Genomic DNA, 20,067 nt, shown 5'->3' on the forward strand with positions numbered 1-20,067 from the left:
CTGCCCTCCTGCCCAGCAGAGCCAGGGGATGCTGTGGCACTGCCCTCCTGCCCAGCAGAGCCAGGGGATGCTGTGGCACTGCCCTCCTGCCCAGCCACCAGCTCCAGGAGATGCTGTGGCACTGCCCTCCTGCCCAGCAGAGCCAGGGGATGCTGTGGCACTGCCCTCCTGCCCAGCAGAGCCAGGGGATGCTGTGGCACTGCCCTCCTGCCCAGCAGAGCCAGGGGATGCTGTGGCTGTGCCCTCCTGCCCAGCCACCAGCTCCAGGAGATGCTGTGGCACTGCCCTCCTGCCCAGCAGAGCCAGGGGATGCTGTGGCACTGCCCTCCTGCCCAGCAGAGCCAGGGGATGCTGTGGCACTGCCCTCCTGCCCAGCAGAGCCCGGGAGCAGCGAGGGGAGGAGGATTTGGGGTCACAGCTCCTATTCCAAGGCCAGGACGGTGGCACAGGCTCAGGGCTCCCCAAGCCATCTGTCCTTGCCCAGCCCAGCTCCAGGAGCAGAGGGAGGGTTGGTGCTGGCACCCGCAGGAGCACGAGGAGCTCAGAAGATGACTCTGTCCTCCTGTGTCCTCTCCCACCACAGGCTGCTGTTCAGGGTGCCAAAGCTGCTGTCCTCCTCCTCCTGCTCCTTAGCCAGCTCCACAAACACCTGGGGAACACAGAGAAGGAATGTGGAATTTTAATTTTCAGTTAGAAAACTAATAAATACTAGCTATTATTAACTTTAGGTTAGGTATCTAATTAACCTATTAAATAATGATCAAAAAGGTAAAAATACAGGCAAGAAGACCCCATGCCCCTTGTAGGAACTTCCTTGGTCACAAATACAACTCGTGCTAAAATCCTGATGAGTATTCAACGTATTGCTTCATCTCTTGAGTAAGACATTTTTAGTATTTTGAGGTTTTTCTCCTTACTCCTACCCTCCTACCTCTTTTCTTCAATGAAAGGGAAGTTCAGCACTGAAGACATTAATTGTCAGCAATAATTAATCCACAATAAGCAATTACAAATCTGAGCTTCACCCTCCTTCCAGCTACAAACAGCAAATGTCTGTTCTTGGAATAAATCAGAGCAGCTTTTCCACTAATACCACACATTTGCTCTCTTCCAGTCACTGCAGTTGGCATATTATTTTTAGAGGGGGAAAACAGGAATAAAGAGGAGCAGGAGAGCTGGCAGATGTGATTCACTTTGCAAAAAGGGAATTCAGTTTCCCAAAAATGCCCCAACAGCAAAGCAGAGAGCAGAGCCTGGGGGATGAGCTGCTTGCACAGGGTCCATCATTATGGGATCATGGAATGCTCTGGGTTGGAAGGGACCTTAAAGATCACCTCATCCCATTCCTATCATGGGCAGAGACACCTTCCGCTGTCCCAGGGTGCTCCAAGCCCTTCCAACCTGGCCTTAGGCACTTCCAGGGATCCAAGGAGGGATTCCTTCCTCATTGGAAGAATTCCAAGGGAGGAATTCCTTCCAAATATCCCATCCACACCTTCACCTGGCAGGGTCTGCACTCAAAACCCAGGGTTTAAACTCACAAACCAGAATTCAACACACCTGTTCCAGTGTTGCTTGGGAAAAGCTGTAGTCCTCGATGTTGAAGGCGTGTTTTACTGGGGAAAGAATCAATAAGAGCAGATTTAGGGACACTTCACTTACTCTTGATTTCCCAAGAAACAGAGTTGGGGACAAACATCAATAAAGGAAAATTAAGTTCAATAAATCTGGGACAGAAATGGAGGAGTGACATCACATGGCAGAAGTGATGGGAGACAAAAAGATTTGTGTGTGTGATGTATGGCAGGTGCTTCATTACCTTCCTCCAGCTTGGAAAAACAATGTGAAAGTGACTGTACATCTTCTTTGGGAATTTTATACGCCAAGATGGAAGCAAAACTGGAACACAGAAGGGAAAAAATATTAGCTTCAAGCAAAATTACTCCAACTAAAACTATTAATACCCCACGGAATGGATTTGAACTCCTTTCCTGAAGGTTACTGCAGGAATTATGACTGTCATGATCACACAGGAGAAGGGCAGTGATGCAGCTCCAGGTGGATTGTATTTGCAGAGGATTGTATTTTCAGGGATCCCTGTGGCAGGGAGGAATGATAAATCTGACTCCATGTGCTCAGAGGGCTTATTTATTACTTAATTGTACTATATTATATTAAAGAATACTATACTAAACTATACTAAAGAATACAGAAAGGATACAGACAGAAGGCTAAAAAGATAATAATGAAAACTCCTGACTCTCTCCAGAGTCCCAACACAGCTTGGCCCTGATTGGCCAAAGAGTGAAAACAACTCACAGCAGAACCCAATGAAACAATCACCTGTGGGTAAACAATCTCCAAACACATTCCACGTGAGCACAACACAGAAGCAAATGAGATAAGAATTGCTTTCCTTTTCTCTGAGGCTTCTCAGCTTCCCAGGAGAAAAATCCTGGGCTAAGGGATTTTTACAGAGAATGTGAATGGCACAGCTGAGACCACCCAAGACTCTTCTAAGTTCATGCTCCTCCACTCAGATTCCATCTTTTCTACTCTGCTTACTCATGGCAGGTTTGCTTCCTGGAGCTCCCAGAGCCTGAGGGTTTGATTTCAGCAGAGCTGGGCACGTCCTGGAAGTTTGCATCACACAGCAGTTCCTGCAACCCCAGTGCTCTGCCCTGCACAGGGCACTCTCCCTTCTCATCCTCCCATCTCCCAGTTTGAGGAAGGATCTCAACCCCAATCCCCCAAGGATCACACTGCTCTGGATGCCTGCAGTGCCCTTGCTGGAGTCTCTGCAGTCACTGAGCCAAACTCGGAGCTGTTGGTGGGACAGCAGCCAGCCCACCCTGCAGCTGAGACCCCCAGAGACCTCAGGCATTTCCAGGTGAGGGCACAGAGTCAGGAACTCGGGTTTCAGCCCTTTCCCAGGGGCCCTGACTCAGGAGGAAGCTGTCAGGCAACAGCAATGCAGAAATCCAGTTTTGCTTCCTCTGTGCCAAACATCTGTGTGGGCTCTGGGCCCCTGCCCTGCCAGCCCGGGCTCTGCTGCCTTCCACATCCCTTCCTTTTTTTATTCCTCTTTTTTTTTAAGCTGTGTGTAAATATTTACATTCCTTCCCCAGTGCCAAGGAGCTGCTGTGCAATCAGAGGGTTTGATTAATTTGATTAATATCAATATTTTCTGTGTGTCTGTCAAACCTCACCTCTCCTGGCGGTTGGCGTTGGGGAAGATGTGCAGAATCTGGCTCTGCAGATACTCCACCTGCTGCACATCTGCTGTTTCCCTTAACTTCATTTCCAAGAAGTATCCTCTGCCAAATTTGCTCTTCAGGTGTTGGACAGTACCTATACACCTATAAATTAGAGACAGAAAACACAAGAACAGCCTAACCTCACACAGATCCTTTTTGCTGGGAAGGATTCATTTAAGGTACCAAATTCAAGGTACCAACTTTATCTGTATTTTCAGAGGAATGTATCAGCACAGCTGCCTGTACTGATATATTCATGGGGGTCTGGGGGTACCTGAGCTGCCCTGACACCAGGATGGCCACACGGTCACAGACAGCATCTGCCTCCTCCATGTAGTGCGTGGTCAGGATTGCTGCTCTCTCCTTGTTCTTAAAGGCTGCTCGGATTGCCCTCCTGCAAAACACAACCCAAAGCACCCCTGGGCAAAAACATCTGCCAGGGAACAGCAAATCCTGCCTCAGCAATCCTCATAACCCTCTATTTGTGCATTAATTCAACTCCCACAGCAACAATTAATGCCTGTGTTTCCTAAAGACAGCTCAAATCTGCATTCCTAATATTATTGTAAGGATTTCTTTCAGCCTTCAAGCCTGTGATTCCCAAGTTGCTCTGGCACATAGGGTTGGGCTGATGCTCCCCTTCTTGTGACACCCCACCTGCACAGGAGGAGCTGCAGGAGTGGGTCCAGAGGAGGCCATGGAGATGCTCCAAGATCTGGAGCACTTCTGCCATGGACACAGGTTGTGTTGGGGGTGTTCAATCCAAACAGAAGCTCTGGGGAGACCTCAGAGCCCCTCCCAGGGCCTAAAGGGGCTCCAGGAGAGCTGGAGGGACAAGGGATGGAGGGACAGGACACAGGGAATGGCTTCCAAAGGGCAGGGCTGAATGGGATACTAAGCAGAAATTATTCTGCTTCAGTGGAAGACATCCCTGCCCATGGCAGGGGGTGGAACTGCATCATCTTCATGGACCCTTCCAACCCAGCCCAGCGAGTTATTCCCTGTCTGTGGCTCCCAGGGAGGGATGGACAACTGTCCCCAGAGCAGGCTGGCCCCCTGGGGCCACAGCACTCACCACATGTGCTGCTTGGCCTTGGGGTCCATCCCCGTGGAGGGCTCGTCCAGCAGCGTCACCCGCGGGTTGCCCAGCATGCTGAGGGCAAAGCAGAGCTGGGGGAAGGCAGAGGGGCAGGGTGAGCACAGGGAGGCGCTGGGGGGACCCCCAGGGGTACCCAGAGCCCCCTCACCTTGCGTTTCAGCCCCATGCCCAACTTCTTTGTTGTCTTCTGCAGGTGGTCCTTTAGATCCAGCACGCTGGCAATGCTGGGGAGGGAAGGACCAGTGGGAAAGGTTGGGAGGGTTTGGCTTCCCCCTCACCAGAGAAAGCAAAACAGCTCATTTGGAAGGACTCAGTTCCAAATGTTTGTGTTTCAAGTAAAAAAAAAGCAGAGCAAAAAGCAGAATTGGAGCTTCCATGCAAAGCCACCTGTCCTGGAGGAGCCTTGGTGACAACAGAAACAGCTCCAAGCTCAGGGCTCCCCATCCTTGCAGCCCCTACAAAGGTCACTATTAGTATTTTATAACCTTTAAAAATAGTTATCAAATAATAATAATTATAGTGAAATTTATTCAATTCTAATTATTATTTATAATAATAAAAATTATCATTTATTATAATAAAATCATTATTTATTATAATAAATAATAACAATTTAGTATAATAAATTATTATTCATTATTATAATAAATTATTATTCATTATTTATAATAAATTATTATTTATTTTTAATATAATAAGTATAATTATATATCAAATAATTATTATAATTCTAATATAATTATCAATAATATATCAAAATTAAAAATCCCAACTGAATTTTGTCTGGATGAACCTTCATCTCCTCATCTACGAATTCACAACTGCAGAATTTCAACTAAGCTTAAAACCAAACTTAAATGGAAACAACAACTGCATTAGGAAAGGTGAGAAGGGGGAAAACAAACCACAAAAAAAAAGCCAAAAACCACTCCAGCAATAAGGCTGAAGATAAAAAAAGCTAAAGCAACTTTAGCTCAAGCACAAAGATTTCTGTAATTAACAATTCACCGTTTGATGACCTCTTTAACATCAGCCTGGCTCATGCCTTTGATGGCACCATAAATCTCAAAGTGCTCCTGCAGTGTGATATCTGGCCACAGAGGATTTGTCTGGGGACAGTACCCCACAAATTTCACAGAGTCATCCTCATTGCTCAGCCCCAAGGAATCATCTCCCATCAGCACCTGTGAGGAAAATGCCCAGTATTACAAATTTCCAAACTCTTTTTGCATGGTTTTAGCAGAAAACATTTGCGTGGCTTTAGCAAAATGGCCTCAGGAGTGCTTGCAATACTAACAATAAACTGGAAATGTGGGTTGATTTTTTGTGTAACTGTGGCATGGAACATACCTGCCCACTGGTTGGCTCAATCTCTCCAACAAGCATGTTAATTAATGTGCTTTTCCCAGCTCCATTGGGTCCCAACAAACCCAGGATTTCTCCTGAAAAGGGACAACACAAACATTGCCCACGAGATCAGACCAATGGCTCCAAGAGTTGTTTTTATAAATCAAACAGCTCAACAGCAAAGCAACTGAACTCCAACCTTTCTTCACACAGAGGGAAACATGTTTGGTTGCCACTTTCTTTATTTTTCTCCCCAGAAGAAATTCCTTCCTCTCATCAAACTCTTTGTGCAGGCTGCTGACCAGGATTGCTGGCATCTGGCAGGGAAGAGGGAGGTGGCTGCAGATCCCAAAAATCTCCCCTCTGGGGAGCCCCAAAAAAGTGGGAATTTGGGTTTTACCTCCTCACTCCTGGGGCTGCTCAGGATCTCCTTGACTCTCAGCCTCTCTGCTTTCACATCCTCATCCTCGTTCTCCTCGTGAGGCACATCTGGGAACTTCCAGGGCTTGGCTTTGGTGAAACATTTCCTAAAAGGGAGGAAGGCAGCACGAGGCTGAGGCTGGCTCAGGGCTTTGGTGCTCTGTCCTGGTTTGAAAGGAACTGAGTTTTTTGGATGCATGATATGGTACAAGAGGGACTCCTCTCTTCTTGATGAGCTGAGATTACCCTGAATCACCCTTGATTATCTGAAGGGTGGTGATGGACTGAGAGGTGGTGATCTGAAGGGTGGTAACTGAATTGAGAACCCAAGGTTTTGTCTTACTGTGACGTGTTGGGAATTTGGTGTGGGGAGGAGGAATGTTTTGGAAGGTTTTCATTCTGAGTTCTGTGTGTGTTTCTTTTTACATACAGTTGTAGGTTAATAAAGTTTTTTTTGTTCCCTGTATTCCTAAGCTGGAGCCTGCTTTGCTCTATTTCTGGTCACATCTCACAGCAGACACCAGGGAGAATATATTTTCATGGGGGCACTGGCATTGCACCAGCATCAAACCATGACATGCTCAAAGGCATCTGCACATTCCTGCAGCTCATCCCAGAGCAGGAGGAGCTCAGGGACTGCCACTGTGTCACCTCCCTGTCGAGCTCTCTGGCCATGCACTGGGAATGGCAATTCCCTTGATTTTACATAGGTAACATCCTTGCAAAATTCCTGATTTTGCAGAGGAAATAACATCGCAGACAACTTTTATGGAAAATCCTTTCCTTAGGATTTTTCCTCTTGAGAAGCTGAGAGGCCTCAGGAACAAAATGTAAACATTGATTATCTGCTGCTGTGGGATGCAACAGGTGGATCTTTGATTGGCCCATGTTGGATGTTTGTAATTAATGGCCAATCACAGTCAGCTGGCTCGGACAGAGAGTCTGAGCCACAAACATTTGTTATCATTCCTTCCTATTCTATTCTTAGCCAGCCTTCTGATGAAATCCTTTCTTCTATTTCTTTAGTATGGTTTTAATGTAATATATACAATAATAAATCAGCCTTCTGAAACATGGAGTCAGATCCTCGTCTCTTCCCTCATCCTCAGACCCCTGTGAACACCACCACAATAACCCCCCCATTTCTGCACTTCAGTGATAATCAAAGGGATTTTATTTCTCCCCAGTTTAGCCACCACCAGCACCTTCAAAACCAGTTCCTTTGGACAATATTTTGGATAAAAAGCACTTAGGAGACTCACCTGAAGAAGGGATCTTCTCTGACCGTCCTCCCGCCGTTCTTCAGCTCGAAGCAGCGCAGCAGGAACAGCCACAGCACACACTGCAGGTAGGGCTGGGCAGACACAAACCACCCTGCTCACCAGGCTGGGAACCCTGGCTGACCCCCCCACAGGGATGAGGGACAAGAAACTCCAGCCCTGCACCACCACACAAGTGCTGGTGCTGCCAAGAATATGAAATATATCATTACATGCTGCTCCGCAGGCACAACCAAAGTGGGCTTAGATTTAAAAGGAATTATTTGGTTTTTTTGTGCAGAGAGGGAACTGTTCTTGCTCTGGAGCTCTTGCTCCATCAGCAGGGATCCCCATAATAATCACAATTAACAGTGGTAATCAGGCCATGGGGGCAGCAGGTGTTGAGCTGGTGGGCACAGCAGCTCTCCTGGCTCAGCACCAGAGCAAATCTTTACTGGTAAAGATGATGGGCAGCAGGGGACCCCAGCAGGAACCACAATCCCCTACAGAAAACTGGGAATTCTCCCTCTATAAAACCAGAGAATGCAATGCCATGCTCACAGCCAGAACTGCCACCAGCAGCCGGTCCCAGGGGTCGTGGAATCCCCCACTCTCACTCTTGCCTTTCCATGAGACCTGGCAATTCAGGGAGAAGCATGGTCAGGTAAAGAATCCCCTACACAGACTCCATTTCATACACTTTCATCTCATTCAGGTGTTCCAGCACTTCCTGAGCTCTGAAGAGACTCTCCCAAAAATCAAATCCAACAGCTCCATCCAAAGCTGGGGCTGCTCCTGCTTTCAAACCACCCACTCCCACTGAACCCTCATCCATCCCTGGGTTTGCTCACCTGGTTTTCCTGGGAATATCACAGAACCATGGAATGGTTTGGGACCTCAAAGCCTCTCTCATTCCATCCTCTGTTGCTCCAAACCCTGTCCAGCCTGGCTTTGGACATTCCAGGGATCCAGGGGCACCTGTGCCAGGGCCTGCCCACCCTCACAGCCAGGAATTCCTTCCAAAATCCCATTTAACCCTGCTCTCTGTCAGCTTGGAGCCATTCCCCCTTGTCCTATCACATCCCTGGTTTCAAGTCCCTCTCCATCTTTCTTGGAGGCTCCCTCCACTCAGAGAAAGGAAATTTCATGGAAAACTTGCTGCTTTCCCCATTTTAAAATTTGCTGCTTTCCCCATTCCTCCCAGGGAGGAATTCCTTCCAAAAATCCCATTTAACCCTGCTCTCTGTCAGCTTGGAGCCATTCCCCCTTGTCCTGTCACTCCATCCCTGGTTTCAAGTCCCTCTCCATTTTTCTTGTAGTCTCCCTCCCCTCAGAGAAAGGAAATTTCATGGAAAACTTGCTGCTTGCCCCATTTTAAAACCAAACTACTTTGTTTAATAGGAAAAAGATGATTTTTCTCCTTAGGTGGCTACAGAGGACACACCAAAGGCACCCACCCAACCCAGCCACCTCCCAGGGCTGTGGAAAGGATCCCTGAAATCCCCTTACCTTTATAAAACAAATCAGGCAGCCAATAAGGGGATAAATAGGGATGAAGATGGAGAAGACATAGTGCAGGATGGTGGTCACCAGGTAATGGTCCAGGAAAAAGGACACCTCAGTGACAACTGTGCACAGCAGGGCTGTCTGTACCAAAGAAAAGGGGAAAAAATGTCAATTTTTCATCCACTTCAGACACTCCAATCATAAATTAATTAATTTTTTTCTTAAAGCTTTTATCACTCAGCATATGGCAGTGAGTGAGACATTGGCAAAAATTTCCCATTTCTTGTGCAATAGGGACACACAAATCAACAAAACAACTGGGATTTTTTGCTGTGGCTTTGGAAATCACCAATCTTCCCACTCAGTCCAGCTGCAGGCCAGGGCACTCACCACTGAAAATATAAATGACCAAAATTCCTTTGTGTTCTGGACTTTTCTGAAGGTGAAGGAGACCACGTAGGTGAAGAGCACGACGGAGGGGACGTAACCAATCAGGCAAAAAATCTGCAGAGACAGGAGAGGATTCTCAGGGAATGTGCTGCAGGAATTTTTATGCACAAAGAATGACCTCAGTGTGATACAGAACTCTGGATTTGTCACTTTATCTGATGTATTTTGCTGCTTTGGTGCACAGAGAATGTATTATTAAAGAGAAAATAAGCCCAGCCCAGACTCACCACAGCCAGGAACTTGCCCACGTAGAAATAAACACCGTAGTGGAAGGCAAAGAGGCTGCCAATCATGAGGATGAGGATGAGGAAGAACAGAGGCAGGTCCACCACAGCCTGGCCAGTCCAGTAGGCTGAGGCATAGAGCCCTGCAATCTTCAGCTGGGTGTAAGCCTTGATCTGCAGCAGGGGAACAACACAGAGTTAATTAAAATTAACATTTTGTGAATCCCCTCCTGAGTTATGCTGTATTGCCAAGCTTGGCTCGGCACAGAAAAGCTTCTCCCAAATCTGCCCCACCCTTGGCATTGTTTTAAACCCCTTTTTGGCTCTTTCCAAAGAGGAAATCCCAGGATTTTGACCTCCCTGTGTGAACACCTGGGGGTTACCTTGTGGTTTTCTGCGTTGTCCATGGCGAAGTAGGGAGGCATCCCAGTGATGATGATCCCCAGCAACACGGCTTCAAAATAGATCTCCAGCCTGAAAATTGTGTCTGGAAGGTCCTGGGGTAGAGATCAGATTTATTCAATGCCAAAATGTGAGAAAAAAATACTAAATTAGGAGTTGGAACATGGTTGTGAATGCTAAAATGAAAAGTCTGGGGATGTCAAGATCACCTGAGCTTCAAAATAGCTCTCCAGTCTGAAAATTGTGTCTGGAAGGTCCTGGGGTAGAGATCAGATCTATTCAATGCCAAAATGTGACCAAAAAATGCTACAATAGGAGTTGGAACATGGTTGTGAATGGTAAAATGGAAGGTCTGTGGGGGTCAAGATCACCTGAGCTGCAGGAAGAAGAACACCTGTGGAAGTTTTGGGAGTATTTAGATGAGGAATAAATGATAAATAAAGAACTTTTTAGAGCATTTATCTCCTGCAGCAGGTCCTCTCCTCTCCCAAAGGCCCCCCCAGCTCTGCAGGCAACCTCCACCAAACCCACAATTAATGAATTCACAGGGCCATGGGATGGTTTGGGTTGGAAAGAACCACGGGGATCATCTATCATCTCATCCCAACCTCCAGCTCCTTCCACCAGCCTGGGTTCTCCAATCCCCACTGAACATTTAATTCCTGACACATCATCCTCTTTCCAAGCCTCTTTTTCCTCCCCTTCCACAACCTGCAAAGTGCCAGAACCTTCCACACCCTCCTAAACCCTGCACACAGCCCCAGATAACTTTTCCTTGGTTTGTGGGGTGCTCCTGTGGAGCTCCAGGACACAAAATAAATGTGTCCTATCATATATAACAAAATAATACCTAGACTTTTCAAGGTAACAAAGAGAGTGTTTAATTTCTAACTCCAACATTTATAGATTTCTAAAAGTGCCAGTGGATTGGAGGATGACAGTGCCACCTCTCCAATGACACTGGACAAACCAACAGTCCATCAAGTTCTATAAAAGAATACAAACCAAGAAGTTATTTACATAAAGTGCGTGAGGAAGTTCGTAACAAGAATGGAAACATCAAAAAACTTTAAAAAACTTTAAAAAACCCCAAAAAACATTTCTAAGTTCCTCCTGCCCCCCAGGGATGCTGTGCCCTCTCCCAGCGTGGTTTTTTGGGAGCTGCTGACCTGAATGAAGGGGTTGCTCCAGATCTGGATGCTCTCAGTCACGTTCAGGCTGCGCAGGAGGAGGTTGCTGACAATGTTCATCAGAACTGGCAGGGAATGCACCATGGTGCTGTTGAATATGATGTTGAAAACGTAATTCTAGGAAGAAAAAAAATGTGCTGCTTTAATCTCTCTGCCCTGAGAGGGCTCTCCTTAATTAAACCTGAACATTGGGATAAATCTTTGCATAATCAAGAGCTTTGCAGGAGGATCTGGGCTGCTCCAGGTGCTTGGCACACACAGCCTAATGCAGGAAATCGGGAATAAATTCCCAATTCAGGAAATCAGGAATAAATTCCCAATGCAGGAAATCAGGAATAAATTCCTAATGCAGGAAATCGGGAATAAATTCCCAATTCAGGAAATCAGGAATAAATTCCCAATGCAGGAAATCAGGAATAAATTCCTAATGCAGGAAATCAGGAATAAATTCCCAATGCAGGAAATCGGGAATAAATTCCCAATTCAGGAAATCAGGAATAAATTCCCAGCATGTTTCAGGAGCAGTGAGGCTCTGACAAATGCCACTCCAGACAATTCCAGTCTGGGAAACAGAACACAGGAGGAGCTGCTCTGGGCTGATCCTGCTCGTGGGTTTAAAACCAGAGAAGCAAAGCTGTGCAGGGGCTGCACTGTCACACTGCTGGCAGCAGTGTCAGGGGCTAAAGATGGGGACAAGAGCCAGAGCTGGCACATTATAATGCAGCTCCTTGCTGGGGATTAAATATGATCCCAAAGTTCAGATGTTCCTGTGAGTGTGAACGTGTACAGCCCAAGAAACTGATTTTTCTTTACACACAAGAGCACCATGGGATTGTATTTCTGTCAAACTGTAATTCAGTCAGTACAAATTTAAAAAAAAATTATAAAACATTCGTCTGCCAGGTGTCCTGTGAAGTAGAATATTTCTCCTGACTTTCTGTATCCTTGTGGGGAAGAAAAGGGGATCAAAGCTTGATTGCCTTACTGTAATTGTAATTATATAATTATAATTATGGAAGAACATTTATTTTGCTAATATTCTCACTCCTTCCTCTTAGCAGCCTCTTGTATAAGCAATATTATATGATTCCATACATTATATTATATTATATTATATTATATTATATTATATTATATTATATTATATCATAATGATATATTATTATATAATAATATAATGTAATTATATTATATGATTCCATTATACGATTCCAAATCAATATTATTTGATTTCAGGAGCTGCTCCTCGGCACAGCCCAGCCAGTGTGTGCCTTACCTGCCTGGACTGGAGGGCAAACACGTTCAGAGCTGCACTGTGAGGTGCCACTGAGACATAATCACTGTCATTGAACATCTCCCAGAGAATGTTCATGCTCCCCAGGGAGTGCACAATGTCACTGATATCCGACTCTGGGGACACAAAACAGCAGGGAATCATTTAAACTGGAACAGACTTCAGGATCATCAAACCATCAAATCCCGTTTTCCCTGGTGAGGGCACCCTCTGAGTGCTGTGTCCAGTTCTGTCCTTCTCCGTTTAGGAGGGACATTGAGGACCTGGAGCATGTCCAGAGGAGGGAGAGGGGCTGGGAACACACAAACCCTGTGAGGAAGCCCTGAGGGAGCTGTGGGGGTTAATCCTGGAGAAAAGGAGGCTCAGGGGTGCCCCCATCTCCCTGCAGCTCCTGAAAGGGGCCTGTGCTCAGCTGGGGCTGGGCTCTGTCTGCAGCAGCACTGACACAACCAGAGCACACAGCCTCGAGCTGCACCAAGGGAAATACAGGTTGGATAGCAGGAAAAGTGTTTGACAGAAAGGGGGATAAAGTTCTGGAATGTTCTGCCCGGGGAGGGGGTGGAGTCCCCATCCCTGGGTGTGTTTGACAAAGCCTGGATGTGGCACTGGGGGCCAGGGCTTGGGTGAGGGGCTGGGGCTGGGCTGGACTCGATGGGCTTGGAGGTCTCTTCCAACTTGTGTGATTCTGTAAATTCTGTGATTCTGTGATTTCTGAAACCCAGCCACTCCCCACCCCTCAGCCACATCCCTGAGTGCCACATCTCCCTGTCTTTTAAACCCCTCCTCATCAGCAGCCTGGATGTATTTTACACAGAATTCTCCATGCACAGCTCAAACAGCTGCTGGTTTCTACTGCCTGAGTTCCTGCTGGGTACTTTTAAAACATCCTCAGTTGAAACAAAAAGAGATTTTTCCAGATGTTTTCCAGCAGGATTTTAATGTTGATTTATCTTAGTGTTTCTGGCCACTTCTCTCACCTGAATCATCTTCTGACACAAAAAGAACAAGGTCATGGAGATGGGAGGAGGATCTCCAAACCAAACCCCACAGCACAAACTGACAGTTTATCACCTTGGGCACTTGCAAACTCCTAATCTGGGTTAATTCCAAGGGAAAAGTTCATTCCCATCCCCAAAACCTGGGAGGAGGAGAGAGGTGGAGGTAGGAGCTGCTGCCCTACCTGTGGAGTTCTGCAGCAGGAGCCGACTCCTGTACTTGTGGCTGCTCTCTCCAGGCTTCAGCAAGTACAAATCTGGGGAGAGTTTGATAGCAGCTACAGCATTTTTGATGATGTGGTGTATGAAAAACAACAAAATCTGAACTACAAGGAAAATGAGGAAAAGCAACAACCTGAAAGAAATAAAAGTTTGGGGTTTGTTACAGTTCAGTGAAAGCCAACCCAGTTTTATGTGCATGCTATTCAAAAAACATCTCCCTCACCCTCAAAACAACATTTATTGACAGAAATTACAGCTCCACACTTGCTGTTATTTAAATGGGGAAAGATGAAGGGCAGGATGTGCTTTCCCTGGTACCATCCAGGCAGGATTTGGGGCTCCCACACAGAGGAGGAGCCCCAGTACTCACATAACTCTGACACATTTGTTCTCCCGTTTCAGGCTGAGGAAGTGCACTTTGGCTATGGTGGAGACCTGCTTCTTCCACAGGGCTGAGTTGCTCATGGCTGGTGCCTTGGCCTCGGAGAGCATCAGCAGGCTCTGCTCCATGTCATCCAGGGACTTGGTGTCCACCTCCTCCTGGGCTTGCTGCGAGTGGAACACGCTGTAATCTGCAACAGGGCAGGGAAACCCAGGGGGTGATCTCTGGCAGATGGGGGGAATGGGGCAGGAGGGGGAGCCAGGGCCAGGAACCCCGTGCTCTGCCTGTTGTAAAGTCACCTCACCTCACCCATCACATCCCATCCCAATCCTAATGCCATCCCATCCCATCCCAATCCTATCCCCGTCTCAATCCCATCCCAATTCAATTCCATCCCCATCCTCATCCCAATCCTATCCCCATCCCAATTCTATCCCATCCCACTCCATCTCCATCCCAATCATATCCCCATGCCCATCCCAATCCTATCCCATCCCCATTCTATCCCATCCATCCCAATCCCCATCCCAATTCTATCCCATCCATCCCAATCCCCATCCCAATTCTATCCCATCCTATCCCAATCCCATCCTATCCCACTTCATCCCAATCCCAATCCCAATCCTATCCCTATCCCCATCCCAATTCTATCCCATCCCAGTCCCATCTCCATTCCATTCCATCCCGTTACAATCTCATCCCAACTCCACCCCAATCCCCTCCCAATCCCATCTCACTCCACCCCAATCCCATCCCAATTTTATCCCTATCCCATCCCATCCCATCCCAATCCTATCCCCATCTCAATCCCATCCCATTCCCATTCCATCCCAATCCCATCCCACTCCACCCCAATCCCATCCCATCCCCATCTCTCACTTTAACCCCAAGCTCAGTGACCCTGATCCAGCCCAACCCCACCCATGGCAGGTATTTAGAGCTGACACAGCAGAAATAAAGGAGCATTTCCCAGGAAAACCCTGGTGGTTCAAATCCCAGAACCAACCAGGCTGGCAAAGACCTTTGAGACCCCCGAGTCCAGCCTGTGACCGAGCAGACCAGGGCACCAGGGGCCATCCCATAAACATCCACCCCATAAACACCTCCAGGGAGTCCAGAACCTCCCTGGGCAGCCCCAGCCAGTCCCAATTAGGACTTAGGATTCAAAATTTTGCCACCAAAAGGTGCAGATTTGCCCCAGTTTCCTACCCTTGGCCTGTGTGTGCACCTGTATTACTCAGCACCTGCAGATCCAGCTGTTAAATCCTCTTAAACCCACACAGAAACTCTGTGCAGTCAGTGTAATTAGGGAGTAATTTCCATACCAGTTACAGAGTCCATATCTTTACTCCTATTAATAATTCTGGATCACGCAGAAAGCTCCAGAACAATTAAAACAGCTCAAACCATTCAAAACTGACATTAAAAAAACAACTGACTCATTCTGGAGTAATACCAAGCAGTCCCAACATTTCATTTGGACTGAAAGTTGATTTAAAGTGAGACAAGCTGAGCTGTTTCAGCCCTAAGTGCAGCTACTGTTCACACAAAAGGCTGAAAATTAATTTTACCCCGCACATTTATAATTTCTTGAAAGCAAACTCCATTAGGAGAATAAAGGGCATTTTAAAAGGCAAGTAAACTGTACAGCCAAGCACTCAGATATGAGCTGACTGGATGAAAAATTCATCAGTAAAAAGCTTTTCCCCTGGATGCTCCCAGAATCATTCCCCAGCCAATTCTCTGCCTTTTCCTGTGTTTGAGTCCTGGTTATTGAGAATTTTAAAATTTTCTGTGCTGGCAGGCACTGACCTCCAGGAGAACACTGCATTTGACCTGAGGCTCTAGAAAAGGGTTCTAAAATTAATTAAGAGCACTAAGATTATGAGTGTGGAGTTTAATTAGAAGTTGTGATATCATAAAATAAAAAACTTAGAGTTTGAGGTTTTAAAAGAAAGTAATATATATAATATATATTGATATAATTATATACAATGTATAATTATATATTAATATATTATATTATTAACATATATTAATTAATATATTAATATATAATACTTATAGTATATATTACTATATAATATATAGTAATATATATTAAATACTACATATGGTAATATATAATATATAGAATAATATATATAATATACAAATATATAAAAATAAGTATTATATAAAAAATATAAAATAATATAGTAATATATAATATATATTACATACATTATATATATAATATATGAAAATATAGTAATATATATAAAACAAAATAAAAGTTTTAAAGTAGAAGCTAGTTCTTCTTCTTTACTTCTTCTTCATGAGTTTAAGTAGTATTTTGTAATTAAATATTGAATAATTGGAATTTCAAGGCAGTCACACGATGCTCTTTGCAGTTCACAAGAGTTTGTAGGGTTTTTGTAAGCTTTTTGTAGTTTTTTTTTGGATTTGAGGCTTTCCTGCTTCCTACCGAATATTGAATATAAAATATTGAATGTACAGTATTGAATTTAGAAGATTGTATTTGAATATTGAATATACAATATTGAATATTGTATTTGAATATTGAATATACAATATTGAATATGTCAACAGCCTGGAATGTTGTGAGCACCAAAGTATGCCCAGATGCTGGAGTAGCACCCTGTGAGGGATGTTCTCCTTGTTCCCTCCTCCTGGCAGTGCCAATCCCACAGGAACTGAGGGCAAAGCAAAGCTGAGGGCACAGCCCTGCTCCTTCCCACCTGCTTGGTCAATCTCTGCCTCCACCTCCAGCTTCAGGTAAACGTCCTCCAGCGTGGTCATGGACACGCCATAGGTGATGACCCCCAGGTGGGAATGGGTGTCCAGGTCAGAGAACAAACCTAGGGACAGAGGCAGCTCTGAAACTCTGCTCCAGCACCTGCCAGGAGCTCTTCAGGCACATCACATATCCCCCTAAACCTCCTGAATGCTGAGAAAATCAGGAATGTGGGAGCAGCAAATAAACCAGAAGGTCGTGGTTTGAGAACCAAGGTGGGACAGGCTCCTTTGAGCATGAAATTTCGGGCTCTGTGGTCAGGAAATGTGGTTTTGCTGAAGTTGTGCTGCTTCTAAAAACTGGCCCAGCATCCTGAAACTGCTGGGCTCAAAGTTTCCTCAGGGCAGGTTCAAGGTGAGCTCTCCTGGAAAAATCATACCCAGGACAGCTCAGCCTACCTAAATCCCTGCCCAGGCACAAAGGATCTTACACATAAACCACTGAGTCATTTTATATCTATAAAAATGCACATTTTTTAATACATTAAAAAGAATTCCCAGGTGTTTAAGGCCAGGTTAACCAGGCAGGAGATGCTGGACAAGGCACAGAGCTTGAAGGACAATGTGAGGTTCAGAGTGGGAGAACTTTACAGCACCTTGGGGTGAAAAATGTTACTGGATTTTTGTCAATCCTATGAATTAGGACTTTAAAATAAGGAGCTTCAGAGCCAAGGTGAGGCTGAAGGGAAATTCAAATGTACAAAATGGGAGGAGCACTTGGATATTTGACAATACTCTTCAATCCTCCACGGTTTCTCCTGTCCCAGCTGACAACGTGAGTGTTCCCAACCTCAGCTCCCCCCTGAAATAGTCTGGGGGAATTGATTCAATCTCAGCCTTTTTGCAAAGCTCATAAATCATTAACCCCAATGCAACAGGGAAAAAAAACCTTTATGGAATATCAACTGCATGTTCCCATCAATATTGATGCTCCCTTGGCTTCCCACACAGGATTTATTCCATTTATTTCTGGGACGAGAGCAAGGAGCCCTGGCAAGGACTGCTCAGATAATTGCTGCCATCTAGTGAAATCCTCCCCTCTGCTCCTTCTCTCCATAGAATTTCAAGGCTGTCTTCGCAGTTCTCAAGAGTTTGCAGGGTTTTTGTAGGATTTTTGTAGGGTTTTTGTAGGGTTTGGGGCTTTCCTGCATCCTGCTGCAGGCCAGCCCCGCTCTTTGGATCCTCTGCAAGAGGATGGTGATTCTGATGGACCAGGGGATGCCCTTGCTGTTGAGCACTCACAACCCTCACTGGAAGAGGTGACAAAACCCTCCCTCACCTGAGAAAACCCTCCCTGACTCCCCACCAAATAATAATAAATATAAAACCTCAACTGACATTTTATCAAGAACACTTCATCAAACCACAACTGACATTTTATCAAGAACATCAGCCTAAAGCCACGCTTAACAAACACCCCCTGTGGCAATCCCTGATCCCTGCAACACAAAACCCCACAAATACCTGCAAACTTGTCCATGTCCTTGAGGGGGAGGGTGTACACGAGCTGCTCATCGTTCTGCTGGATCAGGCTGGCTGCAGGGATGTGCTGCCTGATCAGAGACGTGGTGGCCTCTGTGTTGCAGTAGGCATCAATGTGCATGCTGGAAAAACACAGCAGGGATTGGGGTTGAGAGCTTGGCCTGCTCCTGACACTGCAGCAAACATTCAGTTGTGCCATTGTGATTTAGATTTTCTGTTTTTCAGATTCTGTTTTTCCAGATTTTCCAGATTTTCTGATTCTTTAGTGTGTGGATCTGAGCTTCATATTAGATGTTGGTAAGCTCTGTGCACAGAGCAGGGAGACAAAACAATTCCTGCTCCAGCTGGGCACCAAGGACAAATGATCCAAATCTCAGCCCAGGAGCACAAACACCGTGGGCTGGAGAGAGAAAAACAAGCAGGGTGGGACTGGATGGGCTAAAGCTGGAATGGGACAATGAACTGCAAGGTGCAAATGGAGCAGAACTGATCCAAGGGAGTGGCCCCGTGCCCGGCGCATTTTGGGACCATTTTGTGACCATTTTGGGTTCATTTTGTGACCATTTTGGGTTCAATTTGGGACCATTTTGGTTCATCTTGGGTGCAGCCCTGGCTGGGCTCTTGTGCTGCCCAAGGTGGATCCATAGAGGAGATGCTTGAATAAATCCCTGCTTTATTCTGTAACTCTGTTCCAGCCTCTGCTCCAGCTCAGCCTTTTCAAGGCATCAATTCAAGGATAAAAGGGTGCTTTTTGAGGGGTGCTTTCTCAGAGATTCCAACATAAAACAGTAAAAAAAGAGATGCATAATGGCCCCTAAGAGGTACAAAACTGAGCACAGAATTACCTCAGGCGATAACCAATGCCCCACTTGCTCTTAAGGAAGAGAGAAGAGCCGAGGCATTTCAGCATCCCTTGGGAAATCACAGCTTTACGATCTGGAGAGGGAAGTCAGGCAGCAGAAAATCAACAATTTCCTCCCAAATTCCCATCTGGGTTGCACAGCAATTTTAGCCCAGGGCTGGGGACTGAAGCTGGGCTGGGGCAGGGCTCACCAGCCAGGATGTCAGCCTCGTCCATGAAGTGGGTGCTGAACACTGTCACACGGTTGGCTTTCCTGCTCCTCAGCAGGTTCCAGACGATGTGGCGGGAGCAGGGATCCATCCCTGCCGTGGGCTCATCCAGCAGCAAAACCTGGGGGCAAAACCACCAGGGCAGCTCAAAGCCACAGCCCCTGAGCTCAGAGATCCCTCCCCAGTGCAGCCACATTGCTCCTCACAGAGAAAAGCAAGGCACAATTCTTCCCAAGGATATCCCTGGGTTTCACAGCCTCTGAACCTCAGAGACAGAAAAAACAATTCTTATCTCGTTTGCTGCTCCTGTGTTGCTCACAAGTGGAATGCATCGTGGAAGATTGTTTACCTGAAGGGATTAATGATGGGATTTTGGTGTGAGTGTTTTGATTTACTGACCAATTGAATCCAGGTGTGTGGGCTGACAGTCATGAGATTCTGTGCAGTTTGAGTTGAGTGCTTGGCAGATTCAGTTAGGATGAAATGTAATATACATCCTAACTGAAGTGCAATATTGTATAGAATAATATAATATCATGAAGTAATTAATTAGCCCTCTGATAAGATGGAATCCTCCTCATCATTCCTCTCCAATGTCTGAGAAAAAAATATCTGCTACACCCCAGCACACCCAGAAGGGTTTGTTTGAAGCCTGCCAGTTAATTCCTGTA

General features: G+C 46.0%; 1 protein-coding gene across 2 annotated transcripts in view; it reads right to left on the minus strand.

Annotated features, from left to right (window-relative positions):
• Positions 1-347: 347 nt before the first annotated feature.
• Positions 348-20,067, minus strand: part of ABCA5 (ATP binding cassette subfamily A member 5) — a 43,441-nt gene continuing 23,721 nt past the window's right edge. For both annotated transcript variants that reach the window (XM_054278767.1, XM_054278766.1), the window contains 25 exons: positions 19,379-19,517; positions 19,171-19,261; positions 18,308-18,447; positions 16,789-16,908; positions 14,036-14,237; positions 13,629-13,798; positions 12,431-12,564; positions 11,134-11,271; positions 9,946-10,059; positions 9,566-9,736; positions 9,279-9,392; positions 8,892-9,029; positions 7,944-8,018; positions 7,386-7,477; positions 6,104-6,230; positions 5,903-6,020; positions 5,707-5,798; positions 5,365-5,540; positions 4,505-4,580; positions 4,333-4,427; positions 3,532-3,651; positions 3,210-3,359; positions 1,820-1,899; positions 1,561-1,616; positions 348-649 (listed from right to left, as the gene is read on the minus strand). In XM_054278767.1, coding sequence (XP_054134742.1) covers positions 542-649; positions 1,561-1,616; positions 1,820-1,899; positions 3,210-3,359; positions 3,532-3,651; positions 4,333-4,427; positions 4,505-4,580; positions 5,365-5,540; positions 5,707-5,798; positions 5,903-6,020; positions 6,104-6,230; positions 7,386-7,477; positions 7,944-8,018; positions 8,892-9,029; positions 9,279-9,392; positions 9,566-9,736; positions 9,946-10,059; positions 11,134-11,271; positions 12,431-12,564; positions 13,629-13,798; positions 14,036-14,237; positions 16,789-16,908; positions 18,308-18,447; positions 19,171-19,261; positions 19,379-19,517 — 3,036 coding nt within the window. In that variant the 3' untranslated portion in view covers positions 348-541. The remainder of the gene's footprint in view (positions 650-1,560; positions 1,617-1,819; positions 1,900-3,209; positions 3,360-3,531; positions 3,652-4,332; positions 4,428-4,504; positions 4,581-5,364; positions 5,541-5,706; positions 5,799-5,902; positions 6,021-6,103; positions 6,231-7,385; positions 7,478-7,943; positions 8,019-8,891; positions 9,030-9,278; positions 9,393-9,565; positions 9,737-9,945; positions 10,060-11,133; positions 11,272-12,430; positions 12,565-13,628; positions 13,799-14,035; positions 14,238-16,788; positions 16,909-18,307; positions 18,448-19,170; positions 19,262-19,378; positions 19,518-20,067) is intronic.

Source organism: Melozone crissalis, unplaced genomic scaffold (genome assembly GCF_028551555.1).
Source record: "Melozone crissalis strain CALT ecotype California unplaced genomic scaffold, PUWL_Pcris_2 ptg000026l_1, whole genome shotgun sequence".
Classification (NCBI taxonomy): Eukaryota; Metazoa; Chordata; class Aves; order Passeriformes; family Passerellidae; genus Melozone; species Melozone crissalis.